This window comes from Parathielavia appendiculata (assembly GCF_033297405.1).
Source record: "Parathielavia appendiculata strain CBS 731.68 unplaced genomic scaffold N657scaffold_1, whole genome shotgun sequence".
In the NCBI taxonomy this organism is placed as follows: domain Eukaryota; kingdom Fungi; phylum Ascomycota; class Sordariomycetes; order Sordariales; family Chaetomiaceae; genus Parathielavia; species Parathielavia appendiculata.
The window spans coordinates 1211368-1227820 of NW_026944220.1; the positions used below are offsets into that span (position 1 = coordinate 1211368).

Below are 16453 nucleotides of genomic sequence, written 5' to 3' on the forward strand. Positions count from 1 at the left end.
ATAAAGTTGCCTGCCCAGAGCATTCAGGGACTTCGGCCGCCCACAACGCTCGATTCAATTGGATCATCTTTGTTCGAGTCTGTCCCCGCCCGCTGCAGGATTCGTTGTGAGCAATAGTCTTCGGGAATCTAATCTCTTAGGTGGAGTTCTTCATGCAAGATTGATAACCACCCACTCCACAGCAACAAAAATGATGGTTCGGGATGGTGAAAGTACACAGTAACAGCCCGCCGTGTTGCTGTAGTAGGTACGCGGTAGCCGTCCGAGATGACAGGGTCGCCATGGCTGTGTACCTCTTGTGGTTTCGTGGTGTCTTTGCAGCCTGGATTCATTTGTCCACCCATCTTAGTCGGGATAGCTTTAAGACATTGACTCGAACTTGGAGTAACACATCTCTCAGTTCAGTCCACTACAATGTACGCAGAGTCTACTTTTAAAAAAAGCGCACAGGTATCTGGCCTCCTGCTGACTTGGGCAGTTAGCCGTTCACACGAGGTGCCCGAATACAAATCTCAGACTCGACTTTACGAATCAAAAAGAGTCAATAATGTAAGTGACCTAGGTAGCCGCGCGAGACAACCTTCGTCGACTTCGGCTTTGCGAGGTTTTCAGATGGGTTCAGACTTGCCCCACCCCGCCCTTCGCCGGCCGTCCTGAGCCTGCAGGAACCGCACGGCTCCTCCCCTCCTTTCTTCAAGGTGACGCCGCCTACGGTGGCTGAGCATTTTCAACGAACCGGACTTTTACTTTCGGCCTGGATGATCGCCAACTTAGCATCAGCGCATCCCAATCAGGCATCATGGATCAGCAAGTACAACAACCAAGCCAAGATCATCACCAGGGGCGACACTCGGACTCAGTGACAGGTTGGCAGGTTGAGCTGAGACACATGAATATATCGCCAATCCTGCTCAGCGTGTCATGATCCTTTCCATTCGAGACGTGGACATTGACATTGACGCACAGTGTTTTACACTACAAGTGAGCAAGGCAGTTCAATACGTGACGTGGCCAATAAACTTTCTAATGGGGCTGTTATTCATCATCAGAATCTATCACCACATACCAACCTGCTGATCCCGAACGCCCGTTGATGCAATGATTTCCAGATCCATGCTTCATCGCCGCCGATCCGACGGAAGCCAGACACCCTCCGGTCCCAACTATCAACTGGATGATGACGCACCCATGATCCGATTACCAGGGGCACCAGAAGGCTGTGCCCCTCATGCCGGGGTGCCATAGCCCGAGTCGGCGCCTGGGGTCCGCTGAGGCAGCTCCGCAGCCTCCTTCGCCTTGACGGTATCAACCGTGATGGCCGAGGCGACCGCAGCCTCCGCCTTGGCCTCGGACGCGTCGCCCTCTTTCAGCTGGACAGGGGCGGCGGCAACGGCGTCAGGGGCCGAAGCGGGAACCGCAGCAGGAGAAGCGGCACCCTTACTCTTGTTCTTCCTCTTCTTGTTGTTGCCCTTCTTCTCCTCTTTCTCCGATTCAGACGACGACGACTCGTCGCTCTCCGCTTCAGACCTTTCCGACCCATCCTCACTCCCACTCCCACCCTCCTTCTTAGCACTCTTCCTCCTACCAGCTTTCTTCCCCTTCCTCTTTTGTTTCTTCTCCTTCTTCCTCCTCTCCTCCTCCTCCTCCTTCTCCTTCTTCTCCCTCTCCTTCCTCTCCTCCTCCTCCTGCTTCCTCCTCTCCTCCGCCTCCTTCAGTTCCTTCTCCTTCCTCTCCTTCCTCGCATCAATCACCCACTGTTCGGCACCCGCCACGGCCCGCTCCGGGTCCCGCTTGTTCTTGAGCAGGTAGCCTTGGATCTCGGCCGGCGAGAACTCGTGCGCCGGGATCGCGACCGCGAACTGCTCCGCCAGCTCGTCCACGCGTGCCGTCGTCTCCTCCCTCTTGCGCGAAGCGGCCGCTGCGCGCTTCTGTTCCTCCCCGGGCGTTATGGTGGCGGTGGAGGAGAGGGCGCCATCGTCGCCTTCGAGGGGCGCGTAGATGGCCTTGAAGATCTGGGAGGTCATGGATTGGTCGGCGCGGTCGAACTTGACGATCATGTCGACGCGGCCTGGGCGGATGAGGGCCTTATCGAGCTTTTCTAGGTGGTTGGTGGTCATGATCAGCACGCGGCCTTCCTGCGAGGCGACGCCGTCGAGGATGTTGAGTAGGCCGGAGAGGGAGAGGCGACCGGGGGGGTTGGGGTTGGGCGGGGCGGGCGCTCCGGGAACGCGGGGAGCGCGGCTGTTGGCGGCTGTCTCGTCAGTCGTGTGGTCCGCCGCGGTGGCTTGACTGCCGTCTTCACGGGTGTGTGTCAGGCCGGCGGTGTCGATGTCCTCGAGCAGGACGACGCAGCGGCGCGGGAGCTCGGCGAAGAGCGTGGCTAGGTTCTCTTCGTTTGCCGTGACGGAGCTGAGGCTGACAATGTAGATGCGCATCTTGAAGAATCCGGCCAGCGCCAGACTGAGCGAGGACTTTCCGGTGCCCGGAGGCCCGTAGAGCAAGTACCCACGGCGATATGGAATGCCGCGGTTGGCGTACCACCGCCGAGTGGCCGGATTGAGGTAGTCAGTCACGTCGTCGATCAGCTCCTTCTTGACCTTCTCGCTAAGGATGACGGTTGAGAAGGGCCGTGACGTCCGCGCCATGCATCGCTGCCACTGAGGCTCGGAACTGCCCGCCTTCGTGGTGCCTCTGTAGATAAGGGTCTTGGCCTCGTCTTTCTTGAGGAACTGCTCCCTCGCCTCGTGCAGCAACTCCTTCAGAATCCAGGGGTTCCGCCCGAAGCACGAAATGGAAATCTCCTCACGTTCGCTGGCCGTCATGAACCCCGACTGCTGCTGGTTCTGGGTCCGGCGGAAGATGAGAATGCGGCCTTTGTAAAAGAACCAGTGGCTGCCAAACGTCGGGGTGTAGGCGAGGGCCTTTCTCTTCTTAAGACCTATCGACCCGCTCTCTTCGCTGTCTTCACCCTCATCGTCGTCTTCAAAACTTCTCCAACTGCTGTAAATGTCAGCCACATGCATTCTTTGACGTACTATTCGTCCTGTGGAGAGAGCCGATGACGGCTACAGCAAGAGGCAAACAGCCTGGACTGTCACTTACAGGTACCAGGAACGCTACCTACGGTGTCAGCCGTGTTGAACGTTTTGAGGTAATCCTGCAGAGAAAAGGGGGAAACATACACTATTGACGTTTGTATTCGCCACAAAACGGCGAGAGCGCTGGGAGAAGCTCTGGCTGGCCACCCAAGACATGACGAAGTTCCACAGCTCATCATCAGATCTCAAATCCACGACGCTGCAACAATGTTAGCCCGCAGTCCAGACGAGTTGGGCATCTCAGACAGCCAGGCTGGGCAACGGGGTCCGTATTTGACGTACGACATGAGATGGGATCTAACCAGGTCCCAGAAGTAGTCGATGAAGTAGCGCCATACGAAAACAACGCCGCTGATGAGAAGGACCGAGGGGATGTAGACATTCAGGTCGATGTGCAAGTATCGATTTACCGCAGAAGAGAACACTGAACCGCGATGTCAGCTACCTGAAGGTACTTCTTTCCTGCCCAAAAGCAGTTTGGGAGTGAAGTCGATCATGCATCCGAGGAGCCTGTGGGTTGCCGCCATGCAACGGGTAAGGTCTGGCTCAAATCTGACATACCTGAAAACCCAGGAAAGACCAAGTCTAGAAGCTGATTCTGCGGAGTCCCCATCGCAAGTCCCTCGCCTCCTACTACTGGAGGAAGGGTATCCATGGTGAGGGCTTCGAGTAGGCGGATGAAGGAGTGGTGGTGCCTCGGGGCAAGCAAGGGCGGGAAGAGAGGGTTGTAGACGGGATCCGAGTGAAGATACAGTTTGACAATGTCAGGCAAAGACGCAAGAGATATTTTATGTTTGATCGGCTTGCGTCCTCAGCGACGGACTTCTGACTGTGTCGGCGGTTTGCTGAACGGGAATCCCTCAGGCTCGCATGCATACCATGGTGAATGGCTTGCCCAATAGGGCTCCCGTTCATTATTTTATCTCCACTCTGAAGGCAACAGCATTCGAAAAAGGGTTTGATTGAGGCATCCTGAGATGCGGTTGGTTTGTGTGGCTTGTTGAATGCTGTCAGTGTGCATCCATGCACACAGCCCACCCGCACTGCATCTCGCCGGTATTGGCTGGATGCGACCATTGCCAACCTTAAGAGTCAGAGTCAACTAGTCAACTCCTCGTCCGAGGTCATGGGCGGCCTACGAAAGTCATCCGTGTCCTACCAGAGCCACGCGGCCGACCCGAACTTCTGGTTTCCTCCGCTGCGGTTACCTAGCCACATTGTCCTCCGCTTGTGGCTCCCACTCAGCATGCAGGTTCGTTGCCGCAGCTTGCCGTGGGCGGCTGGCCTGAGGGTTCTGACTGAGCGGTTGAGGACGGTTCGGTCTCCCCGCAAAAAACTGCGAGTGTGTCATTGGCCGGCCCTTTGTCCTCGTCCAGAATCCCAGTCTGAAGCCTGTAGGTTTCTCTCACGAGCATCTCTGAGGACAGATCAACTCGCCTTTGCTTCTTGCCGGACTGATATTCTTTATTCATCTCACAATGACTGAATGATGGCGGACAAAGTCAATTCAAGACAGCGAGAACGGCGGGGGAGACAATCCTTGGCTTGCTGACCAAATCGGAACTGCTGCATTATTTATCGGGTGTTAGGCAACACCATGTTTGTGCTGCCAGGCGCTGGGCTAATTAGGTAGTTGCAACTGCGAGAAGCTGGAGAAAGAGTCGTCAGCAGATTTGAAGGAGGCCCAATTTAAGGGTGATGAACTGGAGGTGCGCATGGCTGGTGTGGTAGGTGGAGCCTGAGGTTGGAGGAAGAGGGCAAACTCGTGTATATCCGTACTGTATTGTATGTACTTGACCCTCTGATTCTCCTTTTTCGGCTTGCCCTTCACCATATATCTCATTTTGCTCATTGCGAGTAGTAAGGCACACCAACAGCAGCTCCATTGACGTCTCCCTTCATCACTCACCTCTGACTTTAGCCATGAATACCCGATACACCATGGCAAGATCATCTGCTTCTGTTGATGCACACTCAGTGATTCCGGTACCCCGGCACACCACAGCATTACTGGTCTCCCGCCTTTGCTTCGGAGGCCCCACCATGACCGACCGGTGGATCACCTCCGGAGCGGCCGCCGTTCGCACCATGCCTTGGCCGCCTTGTCTCGGCAATCTGCATATCCTGATTACTGACGTTCCCTCCTGCAATTCGCCAGGCTGTCTCATTTGAACCGCTCTTGAGATGTGCTGTCCCGTCTTACCTGCATGCCGTGGCTAAGCCGGCGCAGGGGGCGGGGTGACCGAGACCAACTAAAGACCCCTCTCAGACCTCACCGATCCACTGCCATGTACTGGATGCCTCCTTCGAAGGTTTCAAGTGCAAGGTTACGAGACCTCGTCGGGGCGATGTGAGCCAAGATAGGCATCCCAAAGGTGTTGTCGCCCAAACTCAAAGGGCTCAGAACACGAGAGGGCGCCGAATACTGTGCTTTTGGTGACCGTGATTCACTGCAACGCCACAGCGTCTGCACTAAGAAAAGCGAGGAGACGGCCGGAAGCGCCAATGCCGAGATCGCCTTGCAGATGGGGCATCTGACACGCGACACTCCCCAACGTCGGGCTGTGGCACGGTGAAGGGAAGGGGGATGCGAGAATGGGTTTAGGGTAGACTACTTACACGACCTTCGGATGGCAGCCCACCAGCTGCTTTGCATTATCACATGCTCGAGTTGTGGGAGGATGATAGTGGCACCCGACCCCGCTCCCCGTTGAGTTGTGCCCATGCCTCAATCCCAGAAGAATCAGTCACGGCTCCCTCGACTCGAGCGCAGCAAAAGAGAAATCACGTCTCATTATGCTAGAGCCGTCATGACGAGGAGAGACCAAACTTAGGGCCACGAAGATGTGTTCCCTGAATCAAATCCATGAAAATCATCATCCGTCCTGTTGCCCGGATGAAATTGTGCCGACCAGTGCTGACGTGCTTGAATTTGTGACACAGACGCCTCCAGACCAAGACCGAGCCCCAGAGAGATACCGGCAGGGACAACGCCCGTATGCCGCTTCATAACGCCGCCCTACAAGCAAAATCCAACCCAAACCAAAATGCAGTCCCAGGATACACCAAGAAGGCAAGCAATTTGTATTGCTCAGCCATCCACAAACACCTGGATGCCGTCCCGCCCAGTTACGAAATGACCTCCCGGCGGTGGTGGTGGCGGCATGCCTCCGGCCATGGGCGGCGGAGGCGGCGGCATTGGGAATCCATTAGGGTGCATCCCTGGGTGCGGCGTACCATGGGGAGGATACGGCATGCCGCCGCCGTAGACGGGGTGGTAGGCACCGCCAGGCGGAGGACCAGGATGCATCATCCCGGGATGCGGTGGCGGGTAGGCGCCGCCAGCGGCCGGCTGGTCGCCGTAGTCGTCGCCCCACTCGCTGCTGCTGCTGCTGTCATCGTCGTAGTCATCGTCATCGTCGTCGTCCTCAACAGTGGCCGGCCTCGGGCCCCAGGTGCTGCCTGTGGGAGTCGGGGAGGTGCGGTGGGAGCTGCGAGACGACCGGCCCTTCTTGGAGGAGGACTTGCGCTTCCTGCTGCTGCGGCTAGGGGAGGAGGAGTAGGGGGTTGAATCCGCCGCTCCGTCCCAGTACCAGTACGGGTTGGTCGTCTCGACCAGGCAGACGCTGCTTGTCCCGCTGGACCACGAGAACATGGACCCGCTGGAGCCGGTGCTACGGGCGTCGAAGTCCTCTTCGTAGTAGCGCCGGATGCTCTTTGTTTTCCGTGGATTTCGGCCGCTGAAGTAGATCAGAGCCTTGACAGCAGGCTTGTTGTCGACACGGAGCTCTCTGTACTCGCCAGAGGCCCGCGAGCGCGAGGCTGAGCTACTGGGCCGGATTGACATGGTCGTGGATGGGAAGCTGGGGACTTTTGTATATAGGATTGTACGTGTATGGGTCAGGATGTCTGACGTGGGTGGGTCGCCTCGCAGTGACACGGTCTGGGATGGATGATGGCCTTGTCCACACCGAGGCCAATGGGATCTGGTAAAAGTGCAGGGCGAGAAGAGGGGGCGATGTGTTCGGAGGAAGGAGGAAAAGAGAGAAGGGATCGTCAAACGCGACGGGTGTCGCCCCCTGAAATATGGAAGGTCCAAACATGAGGAACGCTCGGTGTGCTCACCATTTAAAGTGTGCGCAGCGAGACGCCGCGTGCCTGCTTGAGCTGGGCACAGCGGGCGCGTCGTTCACTTGCAGAATGCCATGGTTTCACCAAACTTTCCGGCCCAAAAGCGGACACGACAAGCTGTCTGTTTGAAAGGGACCGCACGAGGCTCAGCAGCACTGGATCGCAGACTCGGCGTAGGGCGGAGATGAGGCTGCATTGATTCGTCCCGGTGTCACGGGACCTCACCGTCGATGGAGCTTACAGGCGTGGCGGATCGGAGTAGTGGTTGTCTGGCACACGAGCCGGGCAACCGTTTGATTGGTGTCCGTCTCTTCAGGGTTCCTCTCACTTGCATGATGCGTCTTGGATTCCAGTCAGCCACGCGCCCTGCTTGAGAGGAAGGGCAGCGGTTGGTGTGTCTGCATCACCAGCCTGGCGGTCAAAATGCGGGCATCCGTTCTGTGACCGTCTTCTGTGTCTGATCTCGTTCTGGAAGAGGTCATCGGGATGTGGTGAGGGATTCAGCACGACAGGAGCACAGCTTCTGCATGCGTGCTGTTGTGTCTGTGTGAAGGCAGATGTCGGCTCTCGCACAAGCCACCTAAGGAGTAAGGAGTCAGAACGGTTACCGAGAAGTTCCCTCCATGTTGCGCCGGGCAACGCAGAACCATGTAATGCTGCGCGGGCTGTCTTAGGAGGGCGAGGAGGGGTGTTGACCTCGAAGAAGCGGGGCAATCAGGCTGTGCGCGTGCCTGCCATGACAGCATCGACGATGCAGCCTTGCGAACGAAAGAGAGACACTGGGAAAGCCATTGATTGGGGTTGCCGCCTTGGTCGAATGGGAGGGTTGAGGTCTTCATTTCGACTGGAAGTGAGGCTGCAAGAACCAAACCAAGGTGCCAAAAAAGGTCTGGATGGCACAGTTTCGGCGTCCATGGTGGTGGGGGGAGACAAGGCTGCTCAGGACTGGTTGGTCTCCGGTTTTTACGCCCACCGTGTGATAACCGGGCGCGTGGAGGACTCAAAAAATCACGAAATGCAAACGCTGAAGCTGTTGCAGGGGTGAGACATCGGCGGGATGTTCTGTTGCTTTGTCCTCGAACATTCGAATTGGAGGTTTTCCCAGCTCATTGCCAGGCTGTAGCGGATCTGACGAACGTGCGTCAAACCGCTGCGATTTGGGCAAAGAACCTTTGCAGATCTGGCCACAAGATTCCACGTGTGCGAGCGTGGTCTTCGGGAGGTGAGGTAGCTAGATACCCTGCTGGTTGGAGATGGAGGGGATTGAGAGAGCTGCGGTCGCTCACTCCGCTGATTGGGGTGATAAACTGCCGAGAATGTGGGGCGGAGGTAGCTGAGACTAACCTGTATGTCAGTCGTGGCCGCAAACGTGGGGCCGAAGTTAAACGGACTGTGGTACTAGTAAGTTAGCGTTGATATCCGTCGCGCTTCGAACTTGAACCTGGCCTGTTTGATCTCAATGTTCCATCTCTTCTACGATCTTGTCCAACCTGGGAGTAGCAGACAGAGTCTTCGTCTTTAATGTAATCATTCTCCATATCGGGACATCCGACCCTTTCAACCGGTAGCCGCGGATGCGGCGGGGCGCATTCCGTGACCCCCGGGCACGAAACGGGAACTGTCCATGACCTGAAAAATGGGGAGACGCTCTGAAAGATGCGCCCAACAAACCAGTCGATCATCGACCTGTCTGTATCCCGATTTGAACGCTATATACTGTAACTGCCATGTTCATTTCTGATGGACATCGGGCCATATTCCTCGAGCAATACGACCGGCAAACCGGTTCTCCGAGTCAAGCACATCCGAACCCGAGTGTGGAAACTTGTCATCATGGAAACAGCCTTCCGAATAAGATTCCCGCCAGTTCGCTGGTCGAAAATATAATTTCCAAGCTGAAAAATTTGCCGGGAAAAGCCATTCCGTTACATTGAATATATTGGGGGTGGCCAAGATCGCTGCCATGTTCTCTCTTTACTCGACATAACCCGATGACCGGTTTGCTGGCCGGCCAGGTACTCCGGCTCTATTAGCACCTCGACATAGGCTTCAAGATTTCCAGCAAATCCCACATCTCGTAGAAATTGGCCGTCGGCGGCCATGGAGTGCGCCACTCTAAAGCCGAGCTCCCCAGGTCGAGTCTACTCTTCCACTGCCGGGCCGGAAGGCTGCTCGCAAGCTGTGGACCTGCGCAAGGACACCAAAATTAATCAAACACTCAAGGGGCGGATTGCAATGATCTGTGGAGCCCTTCTCAACTTGTTCCGCAGTGCCCCCCTCCCCTCCAGAGCGACTCAGTCTGAGGATGGTGGCTAGGTACGGATACACCGTTCATGGTGTCGGCACTCGAAAGCGGCGGACAAGAGACAGTTACTTCTGCTATGCATCTGCCATTATCCGTACGCTGATGAAAATCCCCAAGAGCTGTGGCCGAAAATACCATTCCTCCGATGAAATGGTACGGAGATTCCCAGATGGTCGCGGATCTTTACAATCTCCATCTTGCCGCATCACTGCACGCCAAGCCGCCCCCATCCGCCCGAAGATAGGTGGGTCGGGACCACACTTTTTAACCCCCCACGAATCGGAGCATGCCCCCAACTCCAGTCCGAAACGATTCCAGACTTCCATCCCCTGAAGGTCCGGGGCATCTCATCGAGAACAAGCCACCCTGCAACTCATCTGGCTCTTCTCTGGGACCCCTCTTGGAACTGGACGTGCACATCCACGCGGACAATCACCCGTTCAGTGCCTGCCCCTTCAGCCGGAGGGCTCGCTATCACTGCCAACCAGCCTTTGCTTTGCAATCAACTTACAACGTCCATCAAGCAAGAACGACAGGGCTACCGACGATATTTACGACAAGGACACAGCGGCAACCACTGAACCAGGTCCTGCCCACTAGCTTTCAGAGCTATTGTGCATCAATTGGAGAAAACCGGTTCTTGGGACGGGCACAGGGGACCAAGGCCATCGATGATTTCGAAGTGAGAATCCGTTGCTGCAGGGAGTGACCTATGCAGACACGGACCGGACTTGCGATCCATTGGCACGCAAGACCCCGACCATGGATTCCGCGGATAAGGCGGGCGCCCCGGAGCGGAGGGTATCAACCAGGGCTTCGGCCCGGGTGTCATTCGATGATGGCGACGAAGACTACGACCTTGCGGTGGCAGGCATGGTTGCGGATGGGTTTCGACCGACACACTCGAACGGCAGGACAGTCCCGTCGACGCCATCTCTAACCTCGGCCTCTACAGCAACGCTCCATGCCGAGGGAAGTCCCGCTTCAATTTCGAGCAATGGTCGCCCCTCGAGCACTGCCAAACCCCAGATGCCCCAGTACATACTGTCGATACAGAACGGGCCGAATACATTGACCCGGTCAACAACGAACTCGACCAATTCCACTGTCTATCCCGCCGCCGAGAGTCCATATCAAGGCCCATCTGGTCCGTCGCACCCATATCAGATGTACCCTCAGAATGTGAGGCTGGCAAGGACATTAAGCATGGCCACGTCGTCGACTGTGCCCTCATCAGAATCATCATACCGAGGAACGAGGGGACCAAGCCACCCTTACGGACTCTATTCCCAGACTGGCGCTGTTGATCCTGATACAGTGACACCCGCCGCGATTCCGCTCGGCTTCCGTGGTCTCGCTGATCAGTACCAGCGTCGGATAGGGCCTGAGGGTGAAGATGTCGCCGACCTGATCGGCCCGGACGGCCACACCGAGCAGCTACCTCCATATACCAGGTATCCCGACGAGGCCTATCTTCGCAAAGCGGCAGTAGTCGACAACTCCTCTGATGTGGTGGGCAGAGGGGCCACCGTGGTACCTCCTGCCCTCACCATTCCTTCATCCACGGGCCCGAGCATTCAAGGCGCCGGCGGGTTGGGGTTGGCTACCAGAAACCCAGAATTCGATTCCACAGACGACCTACGCTTCCCGCGGTCACGGCACTCGACGCGCAGTTTCACGTCGGATGACAGCCATCGCCGGTTCCGATTGGACGACGAGGGGGTCTCAGAGAAGAGGGAGCCGCCAAAGAAATGGCAGGCTTGGATGCGGCGAAAAGCATTCGGCATAGTTCCGTACTGGGCGATATGCCTGACTGGGTTTGTCCTATTGGTCATGGCGATAATCTTGGGTGCTGTGGTGGGCACTTTTATGAACAAGGAGAAGCGGCCACCACGGAGACAGGGCGCTTGGTGAGTGAACAGTGCATTCGCCCTCCAAAAACGCCATGTTACTGACTTTGATAGGGAACCCAACTATGGAGCGACTCCGATCCCAACGCCACCGGACCTTCAACCATTACCTACGGGGACCTTCGCCATGCCGCTCATGACTAATAGCGTATCCCAGACATGCATCCGGGATTCCACCTTGTCGCAAGCTTGGAGCTGCAATCTTGTCATCTCGGGCTTGACTCTAACAGTCACTAAAGACAACGACGATTACCGCGCGTCTGTGAACTGCAATCACTCGTTTACCATCATGAACCACGTGTATGCATACGGAGAGCAACCTCCACTGATCCAAGAGCCCGTCACGCTTGATCTGGTGGGCGACAAGTTTGAGCCCGGCCGCGGTCCCGCCTGGTTCAAGTTGCTGCCCTTTAACAAGACGGTCATTTTACCAGAAAGTATGTTCGGTTCTCCGAGCGCCGCCGACGCTCAAAACAGAGCTCGCCATGTCGCCACCTCGATTAGCGGTGGAGTCTCCAACTTCAAGCGGAAAGGGATCGCACAGCGCGGTGACAAGCCCTGGGTCTGCAGCTGGCCGAATACGCATCTCGTATTATTCATCTACGCCCAGCAGAACTCGAGCTTCACAAATTGGAGCAAGACGATGTCCGCGTCGGTATCCTCGCCTTCGACCCTGTCCACGTCGTTAACCTCGTCTTCGACCCTATCCAAATTGTCAACAACCACAGCATCCTCCTCACCCCCACCAACGCCCATCGACCTGTCCGAGGCATTCACCGCCAACGAATTCCCATCCTCAAGCAGACGTTGGAACGACGGCGGCGGGGACGGCCACTTCCCCCAGATGCTAGCCGACTCCGCCGAATACACGACCCCTTCCCCTCCTCCTCCAACACAGAGCAGGACCATCACCAGCTCTCCCCGGCTATCCACAACCGAGTTTACCTCCGACACCTCCTCCACGACGACGACTCCCACAGGCCCCTTCGGTCCTGTCGACACAGGCGACGGCTTCCCGCCGCTGCCGCAGGCCTATCCGCGCGTCGTCAAGCTCGAGGAGCACCGCGTTTCGACATCGGGTGCGCCGCGCGCGCAGTGCACGCAGGTTGAGATCCAGGGACCTGGGGAAGAGGCGCGGCCTGTGCGGGATGAACAGGGCAGGTTGGTAGTTATTGACATTGAGGAGGTGGACCGGTTTATGAGTGGTAGTGGGCAGCCGATCGCCACGGCTACGGCTACGGCGGATGTGGAACGGGTGAGAAGAGGCGGTGATGGGTATGGATATGGAGCTGCCGCCGGTGTTTTTGGGAGGGGAGGTGGTGGCGATGGTAAGGGGCCGCCTGGGAATTTTCCGGATATCAGTCCGTGTGGGTGTATGTGGTTCTTGACGTGATGTCTCTCTTGTTATCTGAGGTGTGGGCTTTGTAACTGTCTTCTCAGAGAGTGTGTTGTCCGGTCATTGGGAGTTTGAGCTTTACCTTGAATTTTCCTTGCTGTGGATATTAGTCATTGGACTGGCATCCAAAAGGGTTCTCTCACGGTACTATTTATCTGTCTATGAGGGCATGGAAGGGCTGGGTGGTTATATCCGGTTGCTTTTCGGTGGCGTTCTGGTCTGATGGATACGCGGGGTGTTGGGGATGAAATGGCTGGGGAAATACATATGTTGCGCGGACACAATCGTATAATGCTATTCTGCACTGGGTGCCGTTTTAAAAAGGGTCAACAACTAGCTGTTGACAGCTTGGCTGTGGGGTTGGACACTGCTGCTGTGTGTACTGTGATAGTGAGGACGAAATGACTCGTGTTGGGTCAGTGACATAACGAGTGAACGAGCAATGGGAGGCCTCTGGGTACATATCTGAAGTTGAGTAAGGGATGCGAGCCGCGATAGCTTTGACAATGGAAGGAGGAGTGCCCTGAGGGAGGATGGGATTGCTCACAAGGAAACTGGTACATACTACTGTACCTAGGAGTCGCTTCACTGTAGCTGGTTTCAGTTTTGCGCAATAGCACCAGGATTGTTGCAGATCGTTCTTGCATGTTATTTATAATCTTCAGCTCCTAACAAAATGCACCTCTTCGTGTTTCATGAAGTTCTTACATCTCCCAGGAACAAAGCCCTCGGGAAGCGCAACCAGCTGAGGAAAGGAAGACGTGTATAGTAAGGGCCCGGAGACATAAAAGGGCCCAGCAGGTAGAAACCGAGCACGATTCACGGGCATGTTCTGGGATTCAAGCTGTCCCTTGAGTTAGTATTCTGTTAATTACATGTTACATCTCCAATCTACACATCCTAATAATCTCAAGATTGCCACCACACCAAATGCCTAACCCGTTTCCCCCAGTCTTGTTTGCCATTCCTCCATCATCGCTGTGTTCTTGGCTGCAGAGTGCAGCCGCAAAACCCTATCGACACGTGCAGCCCCCCGATGGATACCGTCTAGACCTTTAGGGTCTCTCGCTGGAAGATCATCCAAGTCGACTTCCAGCTGAATAGGCGACGGTTGCGCTCCGGTTGGGAGTGTGTCTTCACTGAATAGTGCAACCGACAATTCCAGGTCGATTGATACCCGCTTGGCTGCTCAGGCTTAGAATATATATATTGATCTTACACCGCAAGGGCAACCGCCCCGCCCAGTTAGGGCAAGCGGTTCATCCGCGCTATTTTACATGCAAGGCATCCACTCTCGTGCTGCGTCCGCGCGGCTTAGTTGCCGCTCGGGCGCTCCCAGCAGTCCCTCCCATCCAGCAGTCAGGAACTCACCTTTCCGGCTTGGTGACGACGAAGCTGTGGGCGGCCATCCGGCCGTGTTCGTCATTAGATGCACAGCCCGCGCTGCGCGCTTGCGGCTCCAACATGGCGTTAGAGCCCGGAGGCTCAGAATATAGCGCGCATGAGGGGCAATCCCATGTGGATCCCCGATTGTCAAAAGCAGAGAAGGTTTGTGATGTCGGATGATCGAAATGAGATCTTTGGTTGTCGTATGGTTATCAACGATGCAGATGTCGGCGTTGAAACTCCGAGCGAAATTTGGAGAGTTGCCGGGGAGAGTTGTGGTCACGATGAAGCCGCTGAACTCGTCCCAGAACTTTGCGTAGAGCTGGAAAACGAGTCTCCTGATTTCGGTCCTGATCTTGGCCTTTGTCCCACGTTCTCCCTGGTGATATGCCACACAGTTGTCGGGGTTGTCCATCACCATCTTGAGATCGAGGAATTCATTACGATGCTCCTCGTAGTGTTGATACACAGCCTGATGCAGGTCGAGAGACCCCTCCCGGTCCTTCTCAAGCAACTCTTGATAACTGCTGGCCGAGGCCCCGAGGAATGCCAGTGAGTGCCAGAGCATGAAGCACTCGTCGATTCCCTCGCAGTTATACGCCATATGCTGGTACTCGAGAGAGTCCTCAGACCAGTCGTCCTCAGCCATGTCGGCGACGTTCTGTTGGTAGCAGTGGAGGCGGATGACGCGCGCTGTGGTTCTTTTGCCGACATCCGCTAACTTGTGGTTCATCTCCTTCGGAAAATCGTACATATCGTGGCCGTTGTCATCGACGAAGTCGAGAAGTTTGACAGGGTGCTTGGGGCCCTTGTCTCCAAACCGCGCCATAAGGATAATGAACTGCAGAAGCTCGGCTCTAGAAGAGCCGGCAACGGTGGTAAACCCTTGAATGTTCTGAACCAAGTCGTCCAGGCCACGGTATTCGTCTTTTGTATTTCGCTCATCTTGTCCCAGAGATCTCTCAGGTACTGAGGACCTGTTCCAGGTCGCTCAAAATGTTTTCCATGTGAGGGAACTTTTCAAAAGCATGGCCTGTCTTGCCTTTGCACCCGCCCTTCTAGTAGCGGTACGTCTTCTGGACCATTCGCTCACTGGGTCTTTCTCGTTGGGATCGCCGTCGTTGTGACGGCCGGAAGCCTGGAAATATGTTAGCGCTGTTGAAGCATCTGAGTAACAACACCAAGTTACCCTAACGTTGTCGGTTGCCTCGGCCTGAATGTTGCCGCCGGAATCCATCTTGCCGTTCTAGCTGTGTTCAAAAATCGGAATTGGAGCCACCCAGTCAGTAACAAATTGGTGAATGTTGAAGCGCAGTGTAAATGAGAAAGTTGGACATCAAGGAAGAATCGAGACAGATTTCAATTCCCGTCTTAGACGCACGGGAAGACAAACGCAGCAAATCGAGAACTTTCATTTTGTTTCCACTCGATGAGTGCAAAATAAATCAAACGTCCCTCTTGTAGCAAAGAATCCGATCGACAGGCCAGGGGTGACTGATGATGGAGTGGAAACTGGGCGAAAATTCCTGAGGAAAACAGAGGAAGAATCGAACGCCCGACTCAGGTGGAAGTCATTATGGCAGAGAGCGCTTCCCGGAAAAGAAAAGGCAAAGGGAACAGAGGAAGGTTGCTGGTTCTGAAATTTTTGGAGAAAACTCCTGGTTAACGTTACTGTAATCAGGCATCGTGAGTAACAGGAGTCGAGGAAAGGTGTGTGCGTCAACTCCAGATGGAAGACGTATTGACGGAGCCTTGGAAATGTACGAATTATTCGGAAAGAATTGATTATCCTTTTGATTCTGGTTGAGAACTTATGTCTCTTGGCGGCATGTAAAACAGCAAAATACCATGTGATAAGTGACGTGGAACGGATCTCGGAGTTTCTGAAGACATCACATTCATTGGCCTGACCCACCATTCATTCCCGTCGTCCAATCAATCCATCACCATCGAGTTCTTTCTACCAGCTCTGTAGTTTGCATCCATGCGAGGGGAGTAACTCTCGGTTGAATCGGCGATGTTCCAAAGTAGCCGCAGCCACGTCAGTCAAGTCACGTAGCCAGTCAAGAGCCCCGCTGTTAACGGCGGCAGTGTTGCCCTTAATCGTGTCATCGTGAGAGTTTGTGCTCTCATGTTGTCGCCAACACTATTGCCACTGGCCGCAGAGAAGATGAGGCGTGGCTGGAAAACTGAGTGGGAGTGGCCGAGTTCCTGGCACAATGTACAC

General features: G+C 55.5%; 5 protein-coding genes across 5 annotated transcripts; 1 reads left to right on the plus strand and 4 right to left on the minus strand.

The window, feature by feature from the left end:
* Positions 1-987: 987 nt before the first annotated feature.
* N657DRAFT_585448 (uncharacterized protein) lies at positions 988-4155 on the minus strand. Its single transcript, XM_062789785.1, has 5 exons — positions 3660-4155; positions 3381-3522; positions 3183-3297; positions 3103-3116; positions 988-2997 (listed from the first exon to the last, which is right to left on the minus strand). The coding sequence occupies exons 1-5, from the start codon at positions 3751-3753 to the stop codon at positions 1227-1229; spliced, it is 2136 nt and encodes a 711-aa protein (XP_062652212.1). The 5' UTR covers positions 3754-4155; the 3' UTR covers positions 988-1226.
* Positions 4156-6189: 2034 nt separating this feature from the next.
* On the minus strand, positions 6190-6945 carry N657DRAFT_629549 (uncharacterized protein; the record flags this gene model as incomplete). Its single annotated transcript, XM_062790898.1, has 1 exon — positions 6190-6945. The coding sequence occupies one exon, from the start codon at positions 6943-6945 to the stop codon at positions 6190-6192; it is 756 nt and encodes a 251-aa protein (XP_062652213.1).
* A 3351-nt stretch (positions 6946-10296) lies between these two features.
* Positions 10297-12837, plus strand: N657DRAFT_562371 (uncharacterized protein; the record flags this gene model as incomplete). Its single annotated transcript, XM_062788136.1, has 2 exons — positions 10297-11444; positions 11499-12837. 2 exons carry the CDS (start codon positions 10297-10299, stop codon positions 12835-12837), a joined length of 2487 nt encoding a protein of 828 aa, XP_062652214.1.
* An 842-nt stretch (positions 12838-13679) lies between these two features.
* Positions 13680-15463, minus strand: N657DRAFT_629551 (uncharacterized protein; the record flags this gene model as incomplete). The annotated part of the gene is made up of 4 exons (XM_062790899.1): positions 13680-13684; positions 14212-15195; positions 15298-15364; positions 15416-15463. The coding sequence occupies 4 exons, from the start codon at positions 15461-15463 to the stop codon at positions 13680-13682; spliced, it is 1104 nt and encodes a 367-aa protein (XP_062652215.1).
* An 87-nt stretch (positions 15464-15550) lies between these two features.
* N657DRAFT_22885 (uncharacterized protein) lies at positions 15551-16339 on the minus strand. Its single transcript, XM_062786312.1, has one exon. It carries the CDS (start codon positions 16142-16144, stop codon positions 15638-15640), a length of 507 nt encoding a protein of 168 aa, XP_062652216.1. The 5' UTR covers positions 16145-16339; the 3' UTR covers positions 15551-15637.
* Between the last annotated feature and the right edge of the window lie 114 nt (positions 16340-16453).